The following is a 21,453-nucleotide window of genomic DNA, read 5'->3' as shown; positions in this document are numbered from 1 at the left end:
GACAAGGATCTGTAATGAGCCCCCATAAAAAGAGAGGCAGCGCTTGTGATAAAAAGAAAAGAGGCAGAAACAAACAAGTGAGTTCCAGAAATGTCAGCCACAAGCCGAGAAGATGCAACCCAAATCCATTCTCGTCGGCTGTTGCCATGGCAGCAGATGACCTCAAATCCTTTTCTCGCCAAGCCGCTCTTCCCGTTAATGTTATCAAGAACAAATCCCACTGTTCCTTTTGGAGCGGGGGTGGGAGGGAGTCTGCCACTGGTGTGATGATTACATCAGTTTACAACACGGCCGTGTTTGTGTGCCCCAGTGGTCGCCGCCGTCAAGGAGATATCTGTAATAGTGGTGTAAAAAAAAAAAAATTAAAAATAAATAAAAAACAGAGACTCATGCGGCTCCTCTGGGGAGTTTGGTGTTGTTAAATGGTAGATGAGATGTTTTCAATAACAGTTTAATCAATACTAAATGTGGTTATTAAACCAGCAACCCATTGGGGGCGCTGTGGCACCGTCATCAACCAAGCAACAAGAGAAGAAAACGTAATAAAGTTAAAACGGTCGACACCTTTTCATCATGACATCACTCACACGTCCTCCAATGATGATTTTAGCCTTTATCGCTCATGCTTTGATGCTAAAATGGATAGCTAATGTTAGCTAGCATGTATTTTCGAGACAGCCTATCTTCATTGGGGTTGTGGGTGGAGCCTCTCCGAGCTAAATTTGGGCAAAAGTTGGGGTAGAACCTGGCTTGGTCGCCAAAAATTGCTGGGCACATATAGACAAATATGTTGTCTATATGAATAACAACAATTCACAAGCACTGGAAGAACATACAAACTCCACACAGGAAGTTCCAAGCCTACAACATCTTGCTAGGAGGATGTGCTAAAAGTCAGCCTCCAATTGTTATGCTTCGCTAAACTACTCAAAGAAAACCAAACATTCTCATCTATTGTGCCATGTAACATTTTTGACCGTTAAAGGATTATCATGGACACATTTAAAAGGACTCACAACCGGAAGGGGAAAAAAAACAATAATCAGAAATACAACCATCAAGTTGAAATGTTAGACCACAAATTACAATTTAAATAATTTTTTTATTTATTTTTTTTATATGTGACTTTACCTGTTGGTTGTCCACAGTTAATTTGGATAAACAGCGACACTTAGTGGTGACACATTGTATGTACAAACAAGACGATTCTTACTGATTTCCTGTTGTGACGCAATTAGTGACGTCACCCATGAACTTTAGCATTTAACAGCTACAGTGGATATGTGTTACAGATATCTGTAATTCAGCTTTGCCCAGTCAAAAAGAACTTCTACGATAACTAACTACGTTCTTCCTATCCCCGATTAGAAGTTTACCTATCTGGAATGTCATTTAGCCAAGGGAAAATGACGTCACATTTGCCTTACATGTAAATGGGGTTTACCAGATTTACAATTTAGGGCTCCAGGTGGAGGAGTGGATGTTGCATGGCCACAAGAGAGCGATTAAAATAGCGTATGTTTCGGCTGTCTTCTAAGTGACAGTTTGACAGGATGCGCGTTAGCGGCTTGGCAGACATTAGCATATAGCCAGCATCTCTTCACCCTGCCCGTCACGTTTGACCAGACAGAGGTCAGACTTCAACGTCCTGTGAGACGACTGCCTCTTTCAAGAGACATTTTTTTTGTTTGATTGAAGTCTTTTTTTTTCTATGAAAACCGCTTGATTAGTCAAGATGTGTGGTGACGTCTGTGTGTCCACACTAAGTAGAAGGGGGAAGATGGAGGTTACAGACACCCATTACCCACCAGGTCTTTCATATCTGCTGAATATGGTCATGTGGCGTTCGAGGCCACTGTGACGTCAATTTTACTTGACAGCAGAGGGCGGTAGAGGAGGAAATTCATGCGCCCTGACGTTGATGAAAATGGATGGATTCATCTGTCTTATTCCACAAAAATAATATTAATCAGAATATCAAGTTGAGACTCGTGAAGGCACATAGAATATTTTTGCCTTGATTTCCCATTCTGAGAAAGGTTTTAAAAATCCATGTTTTCAAGACAATAATGCATGAAATTAAATTAGAAATATTTCAGTCAGGCTGTTTTGTTTAACATCAACAATGAAATTCTTCATTGTAGAAGGAAGTACGCCAGCCACAAAAGCAAAGTGTAGATTCGTTTCCGCATATTACATTATTAGTCAGCTCACTGTTTTATCAATTGGCATCTCATGGCTCTAAGACCTTTGAAAAAGACTGTTACGATGACGTCACCACAGACATTTAGTTTTAAGGATTAAAGTTGGCCACTATGAGGGTAGACTGACACTCACAATGACAGTGTGATAAATTAGGGATTTAAATTTTTTTTTTTTTTTTTAACCAATTTACTTCCCCCATCTGTTTTCTGTGCTGTTCATACAAAACAGCGACAGGCAAAAAAAAAAAAAAAAAAAAGGCAGCTCCAGACCAATGAATCACTTCCATCGGTGTCTATTAGTCACCGTCTCAAGCCAGCCTTATCCGGCAAAGTCTTAGTTAGCCACTATAGATTTCCCACCTGAGCACCTCCATTGCATTAACATACATTAGCGCCGGCGAGAGCCTGTGATTATCCATTTCATCTAACGTTGCCTCCAGGAGTCACATCTTTCCCAGTCAACAAGCAGCAGAAAGCAACAAGAAAACAAGCTTCGTCGCTTCCATCCATCGGGATTGGAAAGGCCCCGCGGCGAACGTGAGGGGGAGCTGATCGAATCAAGCAGAGGAGGAGGGGGTGGCTGGATAAAAACGGGGGCTAGCTTAGGCGGCTCGTTCCGTCTGCAAGGTGGCGCGTCGGTTGACAAGTGCGTTTAAAAATGTGATCTGTAAATCTCTCAGACATGATTTCGTCCTCTTCGAGGGGGATTTGCAGCCCTCGGTGAGTGACTCATTGTCTTTGCGGTGCCTTTTAAAACAAGACGCAAAAAAAAACAAAAAACAAGACGCAGCCGGTGTGTAAAGAACAACTACCTCTTCTTGGATTCTGTTTGTTTCAGGGACAAGGATTTTCTGATAACCTTGCTCCACTTGAGGAAAAATGATGCAACTTGCCGCTTTCCATTTGAAACCTGCAACAGGAAACTTGTAGTCAAGGCTACAAATTTGTCCTACAGTTGTACACGTAAAATTGAAAACATCCCTCATCATCTTTTGATACATTTCTGCAGCAGCACCGTTAGTTAACACATCTGCTTCCCAGTTGTGAGATTGATGGTTTGAATCCCAGCCACGGCCTTCCGGTGTGAGGCTAGCATGTTCTCCCTGTCCACTTTCGGCTCAATTCGTAGGTGTGAATGTGAGCATGAATGACTGTTTGTCTATATTTGCCCTGCGATTGGTCGGCGACCTGTCCGCTGTGTGCGCCATAGCGTGCAAGATGGAAGCCAGGGGGAGCAGATAAAATGAAAACAGCAGAGGCCCCAGAATTGAACCCTGTGGAACACCATACTTTCCGATTTGCAAGTTAATTCATATTGCGCATATTTATCTGACCACGTTCTTTTTTTGCTCATCATAGTATGAAGGGATTACAATTAGTGCTGGGCGATATGGCAAAAAAAAAAAAAAAAAAAAAACATTCAAATTTTTTTGTCACTTAGGACGATTACGATTTCAACCGATTTTAACCTAATTAACCCAACAAACATTAAGGTTTCATATATTCCAAAATAATTTCTGTGCAAAATGTTCAAACAACAATAATGCCTATTGATTCTAAATCAGTTTTAACATAAACCTAACATTCACAGTTTGCACTTAAATTCCACAATTAAGTACTTGGTAGTTATTGTAAACATGTCATGTAAATTACCCATACAGCATTCTTGTGCAAAATTACAACTCACAATAACATTTGGGTGTAACAGAACATAAAAGCAACAGCTTTTAATAATCCAGAAGACAATAGCAAATTTTCAACGATTAGATTTTTAAAATGATTAATAAAATCTATTATTATTATTATTATTATTTACTGTAATTATTATTATTGCCCAGCCCTAATTACAATTCTAAAAGAAATCACACGACGTACCATCACAGCAATCACATGTCGACTACCAAGTGCACCAAATTTCCTGCCATGCAGATAGGCCAAGCAATGTAGCGTGATCACCTGCAGCCCAACGATAGCTAAGTGGATATGAGTCATGCGTCTTGACCTCCACTGAACCCCTGAGACAAACTCACATCAATTTTAGGTAAAACCATGACAACAAAAACGGCTGAATGAATGCAATAAATGTACATGGGGGGGGGGGGGGGGGGGGGGGGGGGGGGATCAAGTGAGTCAAACTGCTCCGAAATCACGTTATTTTACTAAAGCACAAGATCATGTTACAATGCTTCACCGTTCTGTGCCTCATCCATCTCCAGAAAACAAAACAAACAAACAAAAAAAAGATTACAGAGTTGGTGCGGTGCACAAGAATAGGAGTTCCAAGTTCCAAACAACCCGTGTCAAAATGGCCGCCGTCAAAACTTTACGATACTCTATCTTTGTGTCGGCAGAGAAAAAAACAAAAAACGTATACTGCGTTGATTCTAAAAGCGCACGTCTTTACAAAAGAAGTTTCTTTTGTGTCTGTGGTTTACAACAGAATGTAAATACATCAACCAGTTGTTAAAAAGCAGGCCTGAAAAGTCCCCTAAGAGCATTTAGCGAGTATGTACACTCGTGTCGAGGATGCTGATACGTTGTAAGTTGCTACAAAACATTACAGCAGTGTCGTATATTCATCATATCATCGTTACATGTGGTGAAGAAAACCAAATGAAGTCAAACGACGTCGTCGCTTCAAGTTCACGTTGGAGAAAAATGGAAAAGCACAAACATCAATAAAGTGGATTTGAACAAAGGCATCAAGCTCGGATATTGGTGCGTGTATGCAAGAATCAACGGCATCTTTGGCTGGAAGATTAATATTTGATTACTTCCACTGCAACAGTTGAAAGCATTTTCATACAGAGCCACGGAATTTTTTTGAGATGGTGACGCAGCGTACCACGAAACAAAACAATTAAATCATAACTTCATCAAGAGCATTATGGTATGACAATTGCTTTTTCAATACAGCGGTGAAGTCCCCTTACTCACAGTCATCGTCATGACTTCGTGACTGTTCTGACTCGTGATTCGTTCAACGTAGAAAAGAACTGGATCGACGCCTCCCTGGCATTTTTTTATTTTTATTTTTATTAGCATCCTTTACCCAGACCGCGCAAAAGTGTAGACTTGAAACGTTTATGCGTCTTTGTCGTTTACTCAGAACAAAATAAAAGATGGATATTAGCCCTACAACCAAATAACAGCATTGCGCAATACCCTTCGAAGGCGGAAAATTGACGTCATATTTTACATAAATTGGATTATTAGAGCTTTGATTATGAAGAAAACATTTACTTTTGTTAATAATTGAAATCACGATTAAGATGATCATTTATTTTTTTGGTACAAAAAAAAGTTTAAACGAAAATTCTTTGAAACGCTATAAGTCCCTTGTGGATTAAACAAAATTTATTAAATTAGCTATTTTAAAATAAAAAAAAAAACGTTTTCATTAACAAAACGGAATTTATCTGATCAAATTCTCGTTCTAAGACTTGTGCATCTGCTATTCTGTTTTCCATTCGCAGATTTTTACTCCATTCTATTGAAGGATGTTGTCAATTACGTGGGATTGTCGATTCATCAGGTCTAGAAACAATTGAGTCAAAATGGCTTGCACTACTTGGCTTAACTAATTTCATTTCCGAATAAAATCACTGTGTATTTTACAAGAGGGATGTTTGTAAATAAATAACAGTATTTACTAGGCGTGTGCCAAAAAAAATAAAATCGATTCTCATCATTTAGTACAATTCAGAATCGATTTTTCAATGTCCTAAAATTGATTTTAATTAAATTATTGTATACTGTCTTGCCCTTGTTTGTGTACTGGGAACGGTGTTCTCGATTTGGCCACTTGGGGGCAGTGTGGTTCCGTGCATTCTGATACACAGTTAAGCTGTACATTAGAGACTAGAAGGAAAAAGTCATGATCAAGTTATACCACTAAAAGTTGATGTTTTTTTTGCTGCGTAAGAAGAGCATATGCCAATGAGTAATGTTAAGAAGCTTCTCTGTATAAATTCCTGAAGCGTTTTGTATGAATAGCCGTTCTTTTGAGGGATAAAATTGCCGCGAGTAGCACGCTAATTAGCATTAGCGAGTTAGACTGGAGTAGATCATGACAGTTATTTGCTCATCTATAAAATGGAAGCAGAAATCATTTTGATTCCCACCTCTAGTATTTACCCACAATATAAAAACAACAACCTATTAACTGATCGTTCATTTCCCCCCATTGTGGATTCATGAATCATTTCACGGACTACTGTACAAAATTAGTTGTTCAATGTGATATACAAAAACAAAAACTGCATCTGCATCCTAACCTAAAGCTGGTTCCATATATTTGAATACATTGATAAAATCCTCGCGTTTGGCTAGCATTGAATTGTTGTCTTGGTATACCGTTATCGTATTCGCCAGTCTGGGTATACCTTTACCGTATTTGCAATTACACAGTCAGCTTACAGAGGAAGCAAGAGTTGACAAAAGAAAATGATTCCAACTTGCCCTAAACCTGAAGAAACAACACGTCAAGGTCACAGCGAGCAGATTGTCCGCCTGCTGCCAAAGCGGGAGAAGGTTCAGTCCTGTCGGTACCGACACCCCAGCAACCCTGTCAAAGATAAGGAATGGCTACGATCAGTGGCGGAGATTAGATAAAGCCTCAAAGTTTTGGGGTGTTGAATTGAATTATTGCCTTGTTAAGTTTACGATTTGATATTCATGTGATTCTCAAGTGTGCGCTTAAGTGGACCGCGGCGACGATCAAGTCATGAGTGTGTCCGTGCCATGTGCGCTCCCCGCAGAGTCTCCTCTCCCCGCCCTAATGGCAAAAGGGCCTCGGGGCTGCCTCGGATGAAAAGAATCCCAGCGCCTTGTAAATGTTTTAACGTTCGCCGTCCGTGTTCGAGGGCATAATTAAACAGCGCTGCCCTAAATTGCTTTGCGGCGACGGAGGCTGGCGACGTCCCCGGATCAACCCGAATCTCGAGCCCCATTTAACCTCCATCCGCATCTCCGCGCGGCACGTCGAGAGCGTGTTCTTCAGGGGGAGACACGGAAAGAAACTTAGGCGGCAGCGACGTTCCTCCGATTCTTAACAGAGATCGTTAACGGCGCATTATCCTCAAACGGTAGAATCCAACAAAAGCATTTGACGCTTGATGCGATTCCATGGTGGCGCTCCAAAAACACAAATGTTCGGATTTTGCGTTTCCTCAGAAGGTGCACGCGTAAACCACGCCCACCACCACAATGTTTCCGATGGTGGCCACGATGGCGATCCAGAGCCAGATGGCGTCGCTGGACATGGACTGCGACTCGTCCGGCTGGCCGTGCGCGGAGGCCGCCGAGGCGGCGGCGTGGACGCTGGCGGAGGAGTTGAAGAGCGAATGTTCGCCGCTGTAGTCGTCGTTGGGCGACGAGTCCATGAAGGCGCCCGTCATGACTGGGATCTGGAAGAGGGGAGAGACCGCACCGTTAAAAAATGTTATCGCCGTGATGTTATTGTAGTCAATACATGTTTTCAATTGTGTATGACGTATGTTCATATATATATTAGGGATGTAACGATACCGGCAATATCGTGATATCGCGATATTCAAGCTCCCACAACATATCGTCGTCATGTCACAATATTACAAGCAGCACATCTGTTAAAAAAAAAAGTCAGGTTGATTTCCATTTGTGCAATTCTAGCACCCCCTGGTGGCTAGTGTTTTAGTGCAGTTTAATTTTCACTAGGCATGTTTTGGCCCTTATACGTTTAAAATCCACGCTAATGGTCAGATGAAGGTAACGTAATATGCTTGTGAACTGAGTCAATATGTGGAGTAAATGCCTCAATACATATATTTTTATATATAATATTTTTCATTGCTGTATAAGCACAATATTGTTTTCTTAGTATGATTTTTTTTTTTTTTACAATATTGTGACTTTTATATCGCCAACCTCCCCACAATATCGTGATAATTATCATATCGTGGCCTTCATATCATGATAACATTGTATCGTGATGTTTGGATATTGTTACATCCATAATATATATTAGGGGTGTCAAAATTATTGCGCTAATTTTTTAGTTCATTTAAGGTTCCTTTAACGCTACTAATTTTTTTAACGTGCGATTAATGACCGTCCCTTACTTGGAAAGTCTATAATGGGGGAAATTACAGTCATAACATAACTGACACGTTCACGTCAGAATTTAGCAGTTATAAATGTAATCATAATGCATATATTTGTGTCGACTGGGGTCAAGTTATATTTGACAATTTTTAAAATGTACAGAATTTCACAAGTTAATACATGTTAAAGATTAGCTCTTAATATGAAAAGAAAAATGCACTGAGCTGTCATGAACGTTTTACAATTGCAATTATGCCATCTAGTGGCAGAAAAATGACCTAAACACAAATCAATATACACTTTTTTTTTTTTTTACAGTATAATACATCTTTTTAATGTTAACTCCATTTTATGAATCATTATGAAATTACTGTAACGATGGCCAAAAGATGCAGCTAAAAACTTAGAAGATATAAAATTTGTGATTAATCGTGAGTAAGAGCAGAAAGAACTTTCTACTGAGTGTATGTGTGGGTGTATATGCCTGCATTGATGATGTGTGTGTGTGTGTGTGACATATGTGCGTGTGTGGGTGGGTGATTGCGAAATTCGTGTAGTGGGCTTCAGCTGGAAAACTCAGCTGAAAAACAATGCTAAAAATACCTTGCGGGCATGTTGCACTCTGGCATACACAGAAATTCATGCTTCCTCATTTGCGCGCTCTCTCTCTCTTTCTCTCTCAAATATATATATATATATATATATATATATATATATATATATATATATATATATATTATATATTATATATATATATATATATATATATATATATATATATATATATATATATATATATATATATATATATATATATATATATATGCACACACGCAGGCGCGCTTCAGGTAAGTCTGTTTCGACAGCTCTTTCCTCCACTTTCTTCATTGGCCCCTGGTGGTGAATAATGACATGACACATCCTGTGGAGCGCCCGCTGTTAACGTGAGCATGATGGAGGCAGACAGGCGTGCGCCGCGTCGAGCAAACCTGCGCATGCACACACCACGAGCCCACAAATCTCCCCTACAGACATGCGCACATGCGCACACCCAGTCAAGGCAGTTCATAGTCTGTACTCTTTAGTTCATCCATTATTATTATTATTATTATTATTATTATTTTGTCAATTATCCCACAGAGGTATTTCAATCACATTTTGGTGTGTGTATGTGGGGCTGCTCAAGCACCCCAAATTGAATATTAGAACCACTAAAATTTCAGATTATTGAAAGTCTTTTTTTCAGCTAGAAAAATGTTGTTTTCCATACAGCCTCACAAGTGGTTTGCTTGGATTTACTAAACAAGTTTTTGTGGAACATTTCTTAATTTCTACCGCTTCATAACAACATACTACTATCATTGAAATTCCTCATTTTGATGCATTTAATCGTAGCTTACCATTTAAGTTTTTACAGTAGGTCGAAGTTAGTTTACATTTTTCTAATTGTGTGAATGTCAATTGTATGTATTGTTTCACAGTAGGGATGCTCGATTATGAAGATTATTTTGGTAATAATTGCAATCACGATTAGGACAATCATTTGCTTTTTTTTGGTTCAAAACAAGAAAATGTTCGAAAAATTAAAAAAAACATTAAGACAAATAAATGTATTTGAAACACTAATTACGCAAGGTCCTTTTGGAGCAAACAATATTAAATTAATCATTTTAAAATAAAACAAGATGCAAATATATAAATGTAAACAACTCAAAATTAGTATTAATAATATTTTATTTTTGTTTACAATTATTCAAATTTTGTAATTGTGGAGTGTAATAATTGAAATTGTAATTGAATTTCGATTAATTGCACAGCCCTATTTCACTCTACTTTGCATTCTTGTTTTATGGCTGCAGAATTATTGAAATGTCACTGGATGGACAGGGAGATTGAAAAACATGCTATTTCCATGATTAGCATTTTTCATTCAAATAATTTAGAGTATGGAAAATAAACATTTTTGATCCAATCAAAAAAAAGAGATGACTGGGAAAAGAAAGCGTTATTTAGAGTGGAAAACAAAAACAAAAACAAATCTCAGTTCATATTAACATGCTGTTGATTTGAATTGGTTAAAATGAGGTTCTGCTATGCCGACTTTCTCCAGCGTTTGGTCTGACGCGAATGGAAGCTCTCAACGCTGTCTACATTCTTTATATGGATGTTTTATTCAGTAACTCATTGTCCACAGAAGCGAGCTGTTTGCATAAATTGGGAAGTGCACTGAATAAAATGAAGTGTGCAAAGATATTCTAGTCGACGTTGCGTACTTCTAAATATTTTATTGTCAGGGTTTAGTGTTTTTTTGTTTTTTTTTTTGTCTCTGGACGCAGTGCCTAAATATATACAGTACGTCAATACATGCTTCATCCTCTTTGGGGTTGCGATTTCTATAGTTACAAATCCCATGAGCATGTTGCGCATGACATAAATGCAACAAGAGGTTGATCACTTCATGGAACGTAGGGAATTACAGCAAGGAACTCGGAAGTGTCATTCACTTATATCTTGTGACGCATGCGGCAGTGCGGCACATTTTCGCTATTTTACTGAATTTTGACTGATTTTGCAAGGCCCATAGAATATTGTGTCCTATTGCTATAAAAACATGGAATCTACCAAAAGAAAGATTAGAGCCTCTTCTTTCATCAGGAAAAAAAAAAAAAAAAAAAAAAAAAAAGAGTATATTTCTATCTTTTTCCATTTTGCATCAATTAACATTAAAATATGGTTAAGTTTCATCATTATTTACAAATCTGTTTAAAACTACGGGGAAAATAGCTTTTTGATCTCTTATACTCTTATACTCTGCTGCCATCTGCTGGCCGTTTTTGTAATAACTACCATTGCTTCAAGCATTCTCTTCAGTTTAGAGGCTGCATCAAAGTCAAAACGTATAAATACATCTTTGGGAGCATGGTAATATTTAAAATAGAACGTATTTATACGTTTTTGGGAGTATATGAGTTAATGATGCCAATTAGGAGAACACTAAATACAACATTTCTGTCCTGAAAAGCCTTCAGACCTGTTCGTTGCCCCCTCTTAACGGGCCTCTTTCATGAATTTCTTCTCCATTTTTCCCTATAAAACGACATTTGATACATCAGAAAGAGATTTGTGAGGTGTTGTGAAGGTAGGAGAAACCGGACATAAACAAAAAGGCAGTATTCAGGCAGTCAAAAAACTATGGAGCCCTTAAGGTGACATGGTAGAAAAAAAAATAAAAGACTGCGTTCTCTCGCAAAGACTGCGAAGGAGCGCAATCTTTGCGAGAGAACGCAAAGTTGTTTTGCGAGGGAACGCAAAGTTGTTGTTTTCGCCTACTATGTCACCTTTAGGTGCTCTGTAAACACTTCCGGGTCATCTTCCATGTGACCAAAAGCGACGAGGATGGAACGTTTGAAAACATGAAATAAAGGAGTCGGAAAGCTTTTTTTTTTTTTTTTTTAAATCCCCTTTTATTTAACTATTTTAATCTATATTGTTTTGTAGCCTTGTTTTTATTTATTTATTTTTTCTATCGTGTTTAACTGTTTTCTTTTAGTATTTAAATGTTTTTATTTGGTAGAGATAAGATTTTTAGCTCCAGTGTTTTCTCATGGGGGAGCCTCACTGTGGATGAACTGCTCCTGGGTCCTGGTTTCCTTACAGGGTACTTCTGTGCCCCGCCATGTTGTGGGTTTCATGTGTTTGTTAGGTTTTGGGTGAGTCTGTGGGTACGCTCATGGGTGTGTGTGTCTGTGTGTGGGTGTGGGTGTGTGTGTGTGGGGGGTGGGGGGGGGGTCTTACCTAAGGTGACATGATAAGCGAAAAAAACAACTTTGCGTTCCCTCAAAAAACAACTTTGCGTTTCCTTGCAATCTTTGCGAGGGAACGCAAAGTTTTGTTTTTTTTTGTTTTTTTTTTCCGACCATGTCACCTTAGGGGCTCCGTAAAAAACGAAAAACAGATAGATTTTGCCAAATAAGATTAGGTTTGTTGTTAGGACAACAAAGTGAAAACTAACATATTGCTTTTTTTATTGTTTATTTTATAGATAGCAAACAGTGACTCTTGTTAAAGTCAGTCAAAAAGTGAAAATGTCTAGTTCTGCTAGTAAGCACCATCGTCATCTCTTCAGTGGTTAGTTTGTGTATAATTGATGAAGATTCAATCAATGCAGCTGATCAGAGTGCTTTGACGTGGTAAGTAAGATATGTCCGGCTTCAGAGTTGTCCCCGCTCAGCCTTGAATTACATCTTTTGGGAGTATTCACAATCATTTATCTCTGCAGAGGGATTTTCAAGATGTTGTATTCCATAAAACAAGCAACCATCTCCCATCACCGTCACACAGTGGCATTGCATTCTGGGAGTAACGTTGTCAGGTCGTGTTCAAGAAAAGTGGCTAAAAGCTCTGGCAAACACACTCTGCACTCGTGTTTCCCTTCAACTGAATCGTCCTGCGATCTCCAACCGGATATCCCCAAATTTGTCCGTTGTTGCGGAAGAAACTCGCGCTGACAGCGAGAAACGCTCCTGTCAGATCCTGTTACCCGTCGTGTCCGATATCCAAAAGGAGTGACACACCTTTTAAAATCCTTACCGACGGACACGGCTCGCTAAAAATGTTGGACCGCTGTTGTTTTCCCTTGGAAACACAAGTCCTTGTGATCTTCAGCCAGATGGTTTACTATTTGTGATCCGCAGCGAGGGGAATGTGTCCTGGCAGCTGCTACTGTCACATTATGTTCTCCCCATTTACAACATGAAACTAACCCATCTGTCAAATTCCCACAGAATGGACATGTCCCGATGAACATAGGTCCTTGTTGTTGTCAGCAGAAATATATTTAACACGAGCTCGAGAGCAGTGATGCCTTCTGACAGTTGCTCTAAAGAAGACAGTTCAAACTGTTTCCGGCTGTCTGTGACATGTTTCTGTCAAAATATGCCAAGGATTAAACAAAAAAAAAAAAAAAATACAGCATTTAGAGAGCCTTGACACTAAAGCCCATATCCCACTGAGCGGTGAACGTTCGCATTCCTGTCCTGGCATCCGGTACGCCTCCGGTACGCCTCCGGTATGCCTCCGGTATGCCTCGGAAACTACCTCGACTGCACCACCCCATTCTGTATCAGTACCTTTGATACACACCAGAAAACTGAGAATAAACTGTTTTACAAACAGTTTAAAACGGACGATGATTCCACCTCATCCACCCCTCAATGATAAATGTGAAAAAGAATGTAACTGCCTCCACCACCAGTTCCCTTCTTGCTCAACTGACTGTGCAACATGGCCGTAAACAATGTATGTAAATGTTATGCAATAGAGGGAATCCAAAAATCCACAAGAGACTCTTTCTCTCATGTGACTGCGTTTCTGCTTGCGGCGATGATGTTATGAAAAGACTCTCAAAGGGGATAGGCTCGTGTTGTCGTCGTCAGAAAACAAGCTGTTCAGAGGACGGGGGGGGGAAGACAGCCATTTGGGTGGACCCCTGGAGTATGACTCTTGTTTATGATAACAGCACGCAACAGCTGTAGGATAGAACCACACCTTTTGTTTTTACCTGCAATACAAGTTTTGTTCAAGCATTTGTTTTGACGTTACTAACACTAGCAATTCCCTGCAACTTGAAAAACCACAAGTAATTGATAGCACCTCTAAAAAGAATTAGAATTTCTTTCGGTGTAGTAATAGTTCAATTTCAAACCATTCAAACCTTAAAATACTCCAAGCTATAATCCCAAAACAGTCATCAACTCAAGCTCATTTTACTACATTACCCTAAAAAAATCGTTTATGGAAGCTGTTTATGGAACCGTCAGTCAAATACGTTTGTACATCTAACATATGCCTACATGTTTGAGCCATGAAAATATCTCTGCTTATATGTGTGGAATACTGAATAGCTCACTGAGTCGTCACAGGTTCCCCCCCTTGCCGCAACGAGAGGCACGAGCCACCAGCTAGCTTGCGTGCTAACAGGCTTCGAGACACCACAAACTGGTGGCAGGGTTATCCAATACTATGAAAAATACACAGAGCTTGGGAATTTAAATAATGACACTGAGCTGTTCTGTAAATTGTGGCATCGAGGCATATGGTGCATTTTCTGACGGTAGGTGCATCGCTAGCTAGCTAGCTAACTAGCATGCTGTTGCTGTACAAACCAGCAAGCAATGATAAAGTAACTCGCAGTTCTGCCACTAATCGAAGTTGAGTTCTTATACGGTGTGGGAGGGGTGACTCATGCTGGACTCAAATGTACGTCATAATAGGGAAACTGAAATGGTGAAAAAACAGTTCAATACTATATCTGATGTTACACAAATGAACACTGTTCTCAATCTTTACGGATTCATAACATTCTGATGAGGTCAGGTAGAAAGACTAGCAGCTCCTTTTATTCAAGACCACCGACGCTTCATGAAAACAAAAGAACCATACGCACAATGTGTGCGGCGTTACTGTAGCATATCGCCTGTACTTTTGACTGTAAATCAGCAGGGAGATTTGTGAGGCGGTTTTAAGGAAGCTTGTTCACCCCCTCAGCCGCGTTAAGACCTCCACTTTCAAGCCTGGTTCCTGCTACGCAGATTTACAGCATGGCTTCTCATTGATTTTTCTCTCCCCCACTTCTGGTTTGTGCCCGTTTGTCTCTCCCCCTTTTTCCATAAATCTTATAACTCAGTAGAACAAGTGTGACCTGATCTGTGCTTTGACAGCCGGGCTTGTTTGTCAACACTTGAGAGGCGACATTGATACAAGGAATTATATAAACATGTTGTTTACACAAACTTGGGACATTTGTCACTCTTAAGGTTATCCATCCATCCATCCATCCATCCATATCAGTGGTGTCCAAACTTGGTCCTCAATGGCCGGAGTCCTGCAGGTTTTGGATGTTTTTCTGCTCCAACACCTGTTCCAATGAACAGGATCGTTATCAGGCTTATGTAGAGCTTGCTGGTGAGCTTCAGGTGTGTTGCAAGAAGACAAACATCCAAAACCTGCAGGACTCTGGCCCTCGAGGACTGAGTTTGGACACTACTGATCTAGATGATAGCTAGCTAGCTTTCCATTTGATCCATCCATCCATCCATCCATCCGTCCATCCGTCCATATCAGTGGTGTCCAAACTTGGTCCTCAAGGGCCGGAATCCTGCAGGTTTTGGATGTTTTTCTGCTCCAACACCTGTTCCAGTGAACAGGCTTATGCAGAGCTTGCTGGTGAGCTTCAGGTGTGTTGCAAGAAGACAAACATCCAAAACCTGCAGGACTCTGGCCCTCGAGGACTGAGTTTGGACACTACTGATCTAGATGATAGCTAGCTAGCTTTCCATTTGATCCATCCATCCATCCATCCATCCGTCCATCCGTCCATATCAGTGGTGTCCAAACTTGGTCCTCAAGGGCCGGAATCCTGCAGGTTTTGGATGTTTTTCTGCTCCAACACCTGTTCCAGTGAACAGGCTTATGCAGAGCTTGCTGGTGAGCTTCAGGTGTGTTGCAAGAAGACAAACATCCAAAACCTGCAGGACTCTGGCCCTCGAGGACTGAGTTTGGACACTACTGATCTAGATGATAGCTAGCTAGCTTTCCATTTGATCCATCCATCCATCCATCCATCCATCCATCCATCCATCCATCCATCCATCCATCCATCCATCCATCCATCCATCCATCCATCCATCCATCCATCCATCCACTTGTCTCTTGTTGTCTCTCTCTCTATTTCTCAACGTAGAAAACTAGTTGTGAAGAAGGAATAAAGCTAAATGAATCTCTTGAATCAACAGGCATGGTGGAGGCACGAACCAGCAAAAACAAGGTGGTGTGCAAAAGACGAAGTGCCTTGCCAAATGTGAGCGAGGACGGAGCGAGTGCATGTTTGCATCTGGCTTCGTCGCTCGCTAATATATGCCGCTAATTTGCAGTCGCACGACAACCGCAAGTATAAGATGTGACTGAATGCATCAATTATGAAACTGGAGAATTCCCTCTCATGCCCCGCAAAAAAAAATAAAAAATCTTGTTCTCGCCAGATGGGAACTACGGCGCAGTGTGTGTGAAAGCATGTATATTGTATTACTTTGGGGAAGCCCAGGGGGATACATTGGATTCCGAGTCATATTGTGGGCCTGTCTGTTAGCACACGATTTTAGTTGGATCAAGGTAAAAAAAAATTATACTTGTGTGAATAGCAGCACAGTGGACTAGTTGTTTTATTTCTAATTTTCAAGGTGTCTATTATCATGAATAATTGGCAAGAGTGACCCTGCCCATGCATGCAGTTGACTAATTTTGACTCTCTAGTCATTAAAAAATATATATATATATTTATTTCTATACGTGATTTCCCGGCGCATCAGAGGAGGGGAGGTGTACCAAACTTGAGCGCACATCAGAGCCCTCACACTCGCCATTCGTCCGAGACTATAGCAGTCACGCACAGTTGGAACGTCCACGTCAGAATGTCATTTAGTTTCCTCCTCCAGAGCTTGCCTCTATGACTTCGCAATGCACTTGGCCCAAAGAAGAATAAAGTGATTTTCTTAAACTTAATTACAACACTGTCCTGTCGGAATAAAATTTGTGCTACAGAAGCTCTTTTATGTCCTGGTGTGAAGAGAGCTTATTGAGTAAGATTTTATTACATTCACCTTCATGGAGGTTGTGTGACTAGGAAAACACATTATCATCTTTTGGATTTATTGCGGTTTATTGCTCCTAAGCCACAAAACCCAAAATATTACAAAGGACTTCTGTCACATTTTTTTTACCCAAAGTAATGCAATAAATGTCTTTGAGATATTATTTTGCTTATACTTTGTCAAAGAAAACTTATATGTAATTAGGTATAATGAAATGTATTGATTTTATTTTTGTTTTTAAATAAACCATACCTCACATCTCTAAATTTTTTAACAGTGCACACAACTTTGTTAAAACTAGGCTACATTAAATGATGCTAACATAACATGTGACAAAAGTACTTTTTTAAATTATATAAATACTTCAGTATATTAATGTTAAAAGCCCCTTTTGCTCCAGGACTCTTACAGTTGGATCTATGTTTTATTATAATGGCGTCTGACAAGTTTTGTCACTCTGAGCAATGAAGTTAGCGCTAATGCTAGCTAGCATAAAACGGTGGTGTCCAGCCTCGTCACCAATATGAAGTATTCAGTAAGTCGTTCTCTTTATACCAAATCATTGCGGCAGTAAACTGATTTTCTTGGGTTTGAATGTTGAGAAGCAAATATAGTTATCCATATCCATCACTCATATCGTAGCCCAACGCCCAACACCTCTCCGAAAATGGACATAATATGCCTTTTATTGCGCCCAAAGCCAAAGGCCATGAATCATTCATCAAAGCACATATTATAAATATGCATCAAGCTGGCTATTACACTTTACATCATAGAACCATATCATGGCGCAGGAACACATTTCTTGCAAGTGCAATATTGCAGGGCGCTTCAAAATCTATATGCATAACCCGCTCATGCATCTTGCATTGTGATGCCGTTTCAACAGCAAAGTCATATGCCACCTCTCTCTGGCTGGCTGGCTGCTGCTACATATCGATGGAGGATGCCCGGGGCACGACTTGGTGCATTATACATTACAAATGCCATTTTTATTTTTTTTATTTTTTTTATTTTTTATTTTTTAATAAACAAATATTCACTTCCATGAAAGTACTACAGGAACGAAAACAGACATTATTAGATACTTCATTAATTATATTCATTTAAACATTTATTTAAATGTTACTTAATTTGAGTAAAAAAAAAAATCTTTAAAAGAAACAAAGAGTAAATTATAATTTTAAAAACATGTTTTATAGGTTTATTTTTTGTTTATTTTTCAATAATGATTTTTTTCATTTAGTTTTAATAAAATCAATAATACAACATTGCAGAAAATATGTTTAAATAGTTAGTTTTAAAATCCTTTATTTTTGTAATTATTGGGATATTTTATTTAAATGTCTAATTTTTTACATTACTAATTAAAATAAAACTAGATACTTCAAACAAAATAAACAAAAAAATGTATTAACCATTTTTTTAAATAATTTATTTGTTATACATCATCATTATACATCAATAAAATGTTATTTTTGTGATTAAAAAAAAATAAGAAAATAGAAATGATTCCCCCAGATAATATATTCTCTTAATTTTGTTATTAAAAAAAATATATTACATCATTTTTTCTTAAGTAACAAGACAAAATATAATGAAAAAACTTTTGAAAAAAATATTATTATTCATTTATTTTTGTTATATTCTAAGAAATAAGTTAATAGTTATACTAAAATGTAAAGTAAATGGAACTAAGTATAATACTGAGACTATTAATGAGAAAAATTGGCTTTGTTGGCTGTTTATTGTGGACGAATACAAAGCGACAGTCACAGTCAGACAATAAAAAATGATGATGAAGCGCTGCATCCTGACCCTGTGGCATTTTGTCCAGAACTGTTCTTCTCTAGTTTGCTTTGTGCTTTCCTTTTGCAAGTATACAAGCACAGCAATAATCACTGACGCTTTCACATTATTCTGCAGAACAACAGGCTCTGTTTATTGCAAGCCGTTGCACAAAAAAACAAAGGCAGGAACGATGACTGACCGTATGCAAACGCGGAGATTAACAATGCTCATTAAGGATTACATGACTCATACAGTGGGCGTTATGGTTCTGTAAACCTTAGATTACTTCATCATCAGTCGGAGGCGAGGCGCGCTGACAATTAACAACAATGCAGGAGAACGAGGGTCTCCTTTATTTACTTCTCTTCACAAGGAGACAAATTGTTCCGAGAGGAGACTTGAGGCTTAAAGAAAAACAAGTAGTGCAGTAAAGTGGGGACTGATGAGTACAGGGTATTGCCGGCATTCACAAATTGGCAGATTTTATTTTGGCGCCTGCATCTGATGACATTCTGGTGCCAAGTAAACAATTTGAAGTGAGTTGAGGAACTTCACTGAGATAAATAATTTCCCACCATATTGGGATTATTGTATATAGTTAATACTGTAGCAGCAAGAGCTGAGGCAAAGCCAGTTTGTGGTCATTTAGCTGAACATGACGACATTATGGGATGCACACGATCTTGTTGCTTTCCCTTCCATACGTTCTACCCAGCTGTGTCACGTCTGACTATTTTTTTTGTTCAGTCCTTTCAAATCCTCGTCACTTGATTGTGTTGTTCATCCCCGCTGTGTCGCACCTTCCCGCTGAGCACTTTTTTTTTTCTCCAGGATCCAGCTGCTTTCACGCTGTCACTTGTTAGCATCCAGTGCACATGTTAGCATTCCGCTAGAAGCTTTGATGCATTTGTTTTGTTGCGGAAATGAATAGCAGTTAACAAATGAAGTTGTGCCACGAGCGACGAAGACATCTTTAATACGTCTGAAGTAGGGGTGTGAATTGCCTAGTACCTGACGATTCGATTCGTATCACGATTCACAGGTCACGATTCGATTCGATACCGATTAATCCCGATACGAATTTATAACTCGATTGTTGCGATTTTTTTTCATTCAAATTTAGAAAATACTAATCAGTAAGCTTGTAGAGTGTAAGATTTATATGAAAATGTATTATTTATTTATCTGAAATTTCAGTCTTATAGAGGTTGTAATCTGTTTCATGTTTGAACAGCATTAAAATGAAATATTAAGGCTTAATGTTCCGTTCATATAACATTCTTCCATGCTCAAGTTGTGAATCCTAACCCGAAGTCAGACGTTTTGTTGAATATTTTTCCATTAAAAATGGAAGTTTAAAAATCGATTCACACACACAAAAAAAAAATAAATAAAATAAAAAAGGCAATGATGATAAGACGTTGAATCGGTAAGACTACCGAATGAACAATTCTGAGCTCTTAAAAAAAATAAAAAAAATAAAAAAATAAAAAATCGATTTTTTTTTTTAATTGAATCGATTCGAGAATCGCGTGATGTAGTATCGCGATATATCACCGAATCGATTTTTTTTAACACCCCTAGTCTGAAGGGTTAAAAAAAAAATCCCCCAAAAAAATCAGGTTATCACGTTAATGCAAAAACACATTGCTGAGAGCCGAGACACTGAAGCTAGCATTAGCGCCGCTCCAGTACAAGCATTGCTACAATAGTTTGTCTCGGAAAGAGGTGAAGAAATTTGGTGGGTCCGACTCCTGATAGCTTTTATTTTTGCGAAAAAAAGGTAATGGAAACGCACCTAGTGATCTTCTGCATTTTCCAGATGAAGAAAACCCTGCTATTGAAAGCATGTTAGCCTTCTTTTTAGCATTAGCATTGCTTGTCAAAAGAAAGGAAAAGCCTATGACTTGTTTTGACAGCAGCAATGTGCTGTTGAGACTTAGGCTTACTATACGTTTATGTTTATTTGTCGACTTAAGGCAGCCCCTAAAAATATCCACACACACTGTTTAATTCTCGCCCACTTCATCTCTTTATAGCAATTCTTCCTTGACCATCACACTATGGTTTTACGGTTGAATAAAAGTGATAAACTGTATGTGGAGTCTCAAAAAACAGGGTCACGACACGCTCAATGGATGTTGTGTTAGGTGCCAACTGTAATTTTTTGAGATGTTAACTCATTGACTGCCATTGACGGAAAAAGACATCAAATAATGCATTTTTGCTGGGCTGGCAGTGAATGTGTTAAACACAATGTGCCAATATATTTTGTGATTATATTGCAGCATCCTTTTTTCCTTTTTTCTTTTTTTAAGGCAAATTTTGCTTAGAAATCCGTCAATTTTGGTTACATCTCATCTTAACTCATTGACTGCCATTGACGGAAAAAGACGTCAAATAATGCATTTTTGCTGGGCTGGCATTGAATGTGTTAATTCCAGTTGGGTTTGGCAGGCATATAGTGCAATGTAGCTGGCATTGTTTATTGTGTCAAATATTTTTCTGTGATGATTAAAATAAATGTAATCAATTGATTACTAGGCCTTAAGTCCAACAACTAGTAAAAAAAAAAAAAAAAAACTTTAACAAGCTCTTTGACTCTGCACTGCAGACACATTCCAGGCATTGAGATGGAGGCCCTTAATTGAATCTGCACTTATGTAAGACTTGGTCCAGAGTGAGTCGATTGTGGTGGGTGGCGGTTTAAAGTGCACAGCACAGGG

The 21,453-nt window shown here is 38.9% G+C and overlaps 1 protein-coding gene across 1 annotated transcript in view; it reads right to left on the bottom strand.

Annotated features, from left to right (window-relative positions):
• Positions 1–4,409: 4,409 nt before the first annotated feature.
• The window catches only part of LOC144031551 (uncharacterized protein C14orf132-like), a 42,225-nt gene continuing 25,181 nt past the window's right edge, over positions 4,410–21,453 (bottom strand). Inside the window, 1 exon segment of the mRNA XM_077538821.1 lies at positions 4,410–7,612. Within this exon segment, the coding sequence (XP_077394947.1) occupies positions 7,376–7,612 (237 nt within the window). The 3' untranslated portion in view covers positions 4,410–7,375.

Source organism: Festucalex cinctus, chromosome 12, assembly GCF_051991245.1.
Source record: "Festucalex cinctus isolate MCC-2025b chromosome 12, RoL_Fcin_1.0, whole genome shotgun sequence".
In the NCBI taxonomy this organism is placed as follows: Eukaryota; Metazoa; Chordata; class Actinopteri; order Syngnathiformes; family Syngnathidae; genus Festucalex; species Festucalex cinctus.
This window is presented reverse-complemented; position numbering and strand designations above follow the sequence as displayed.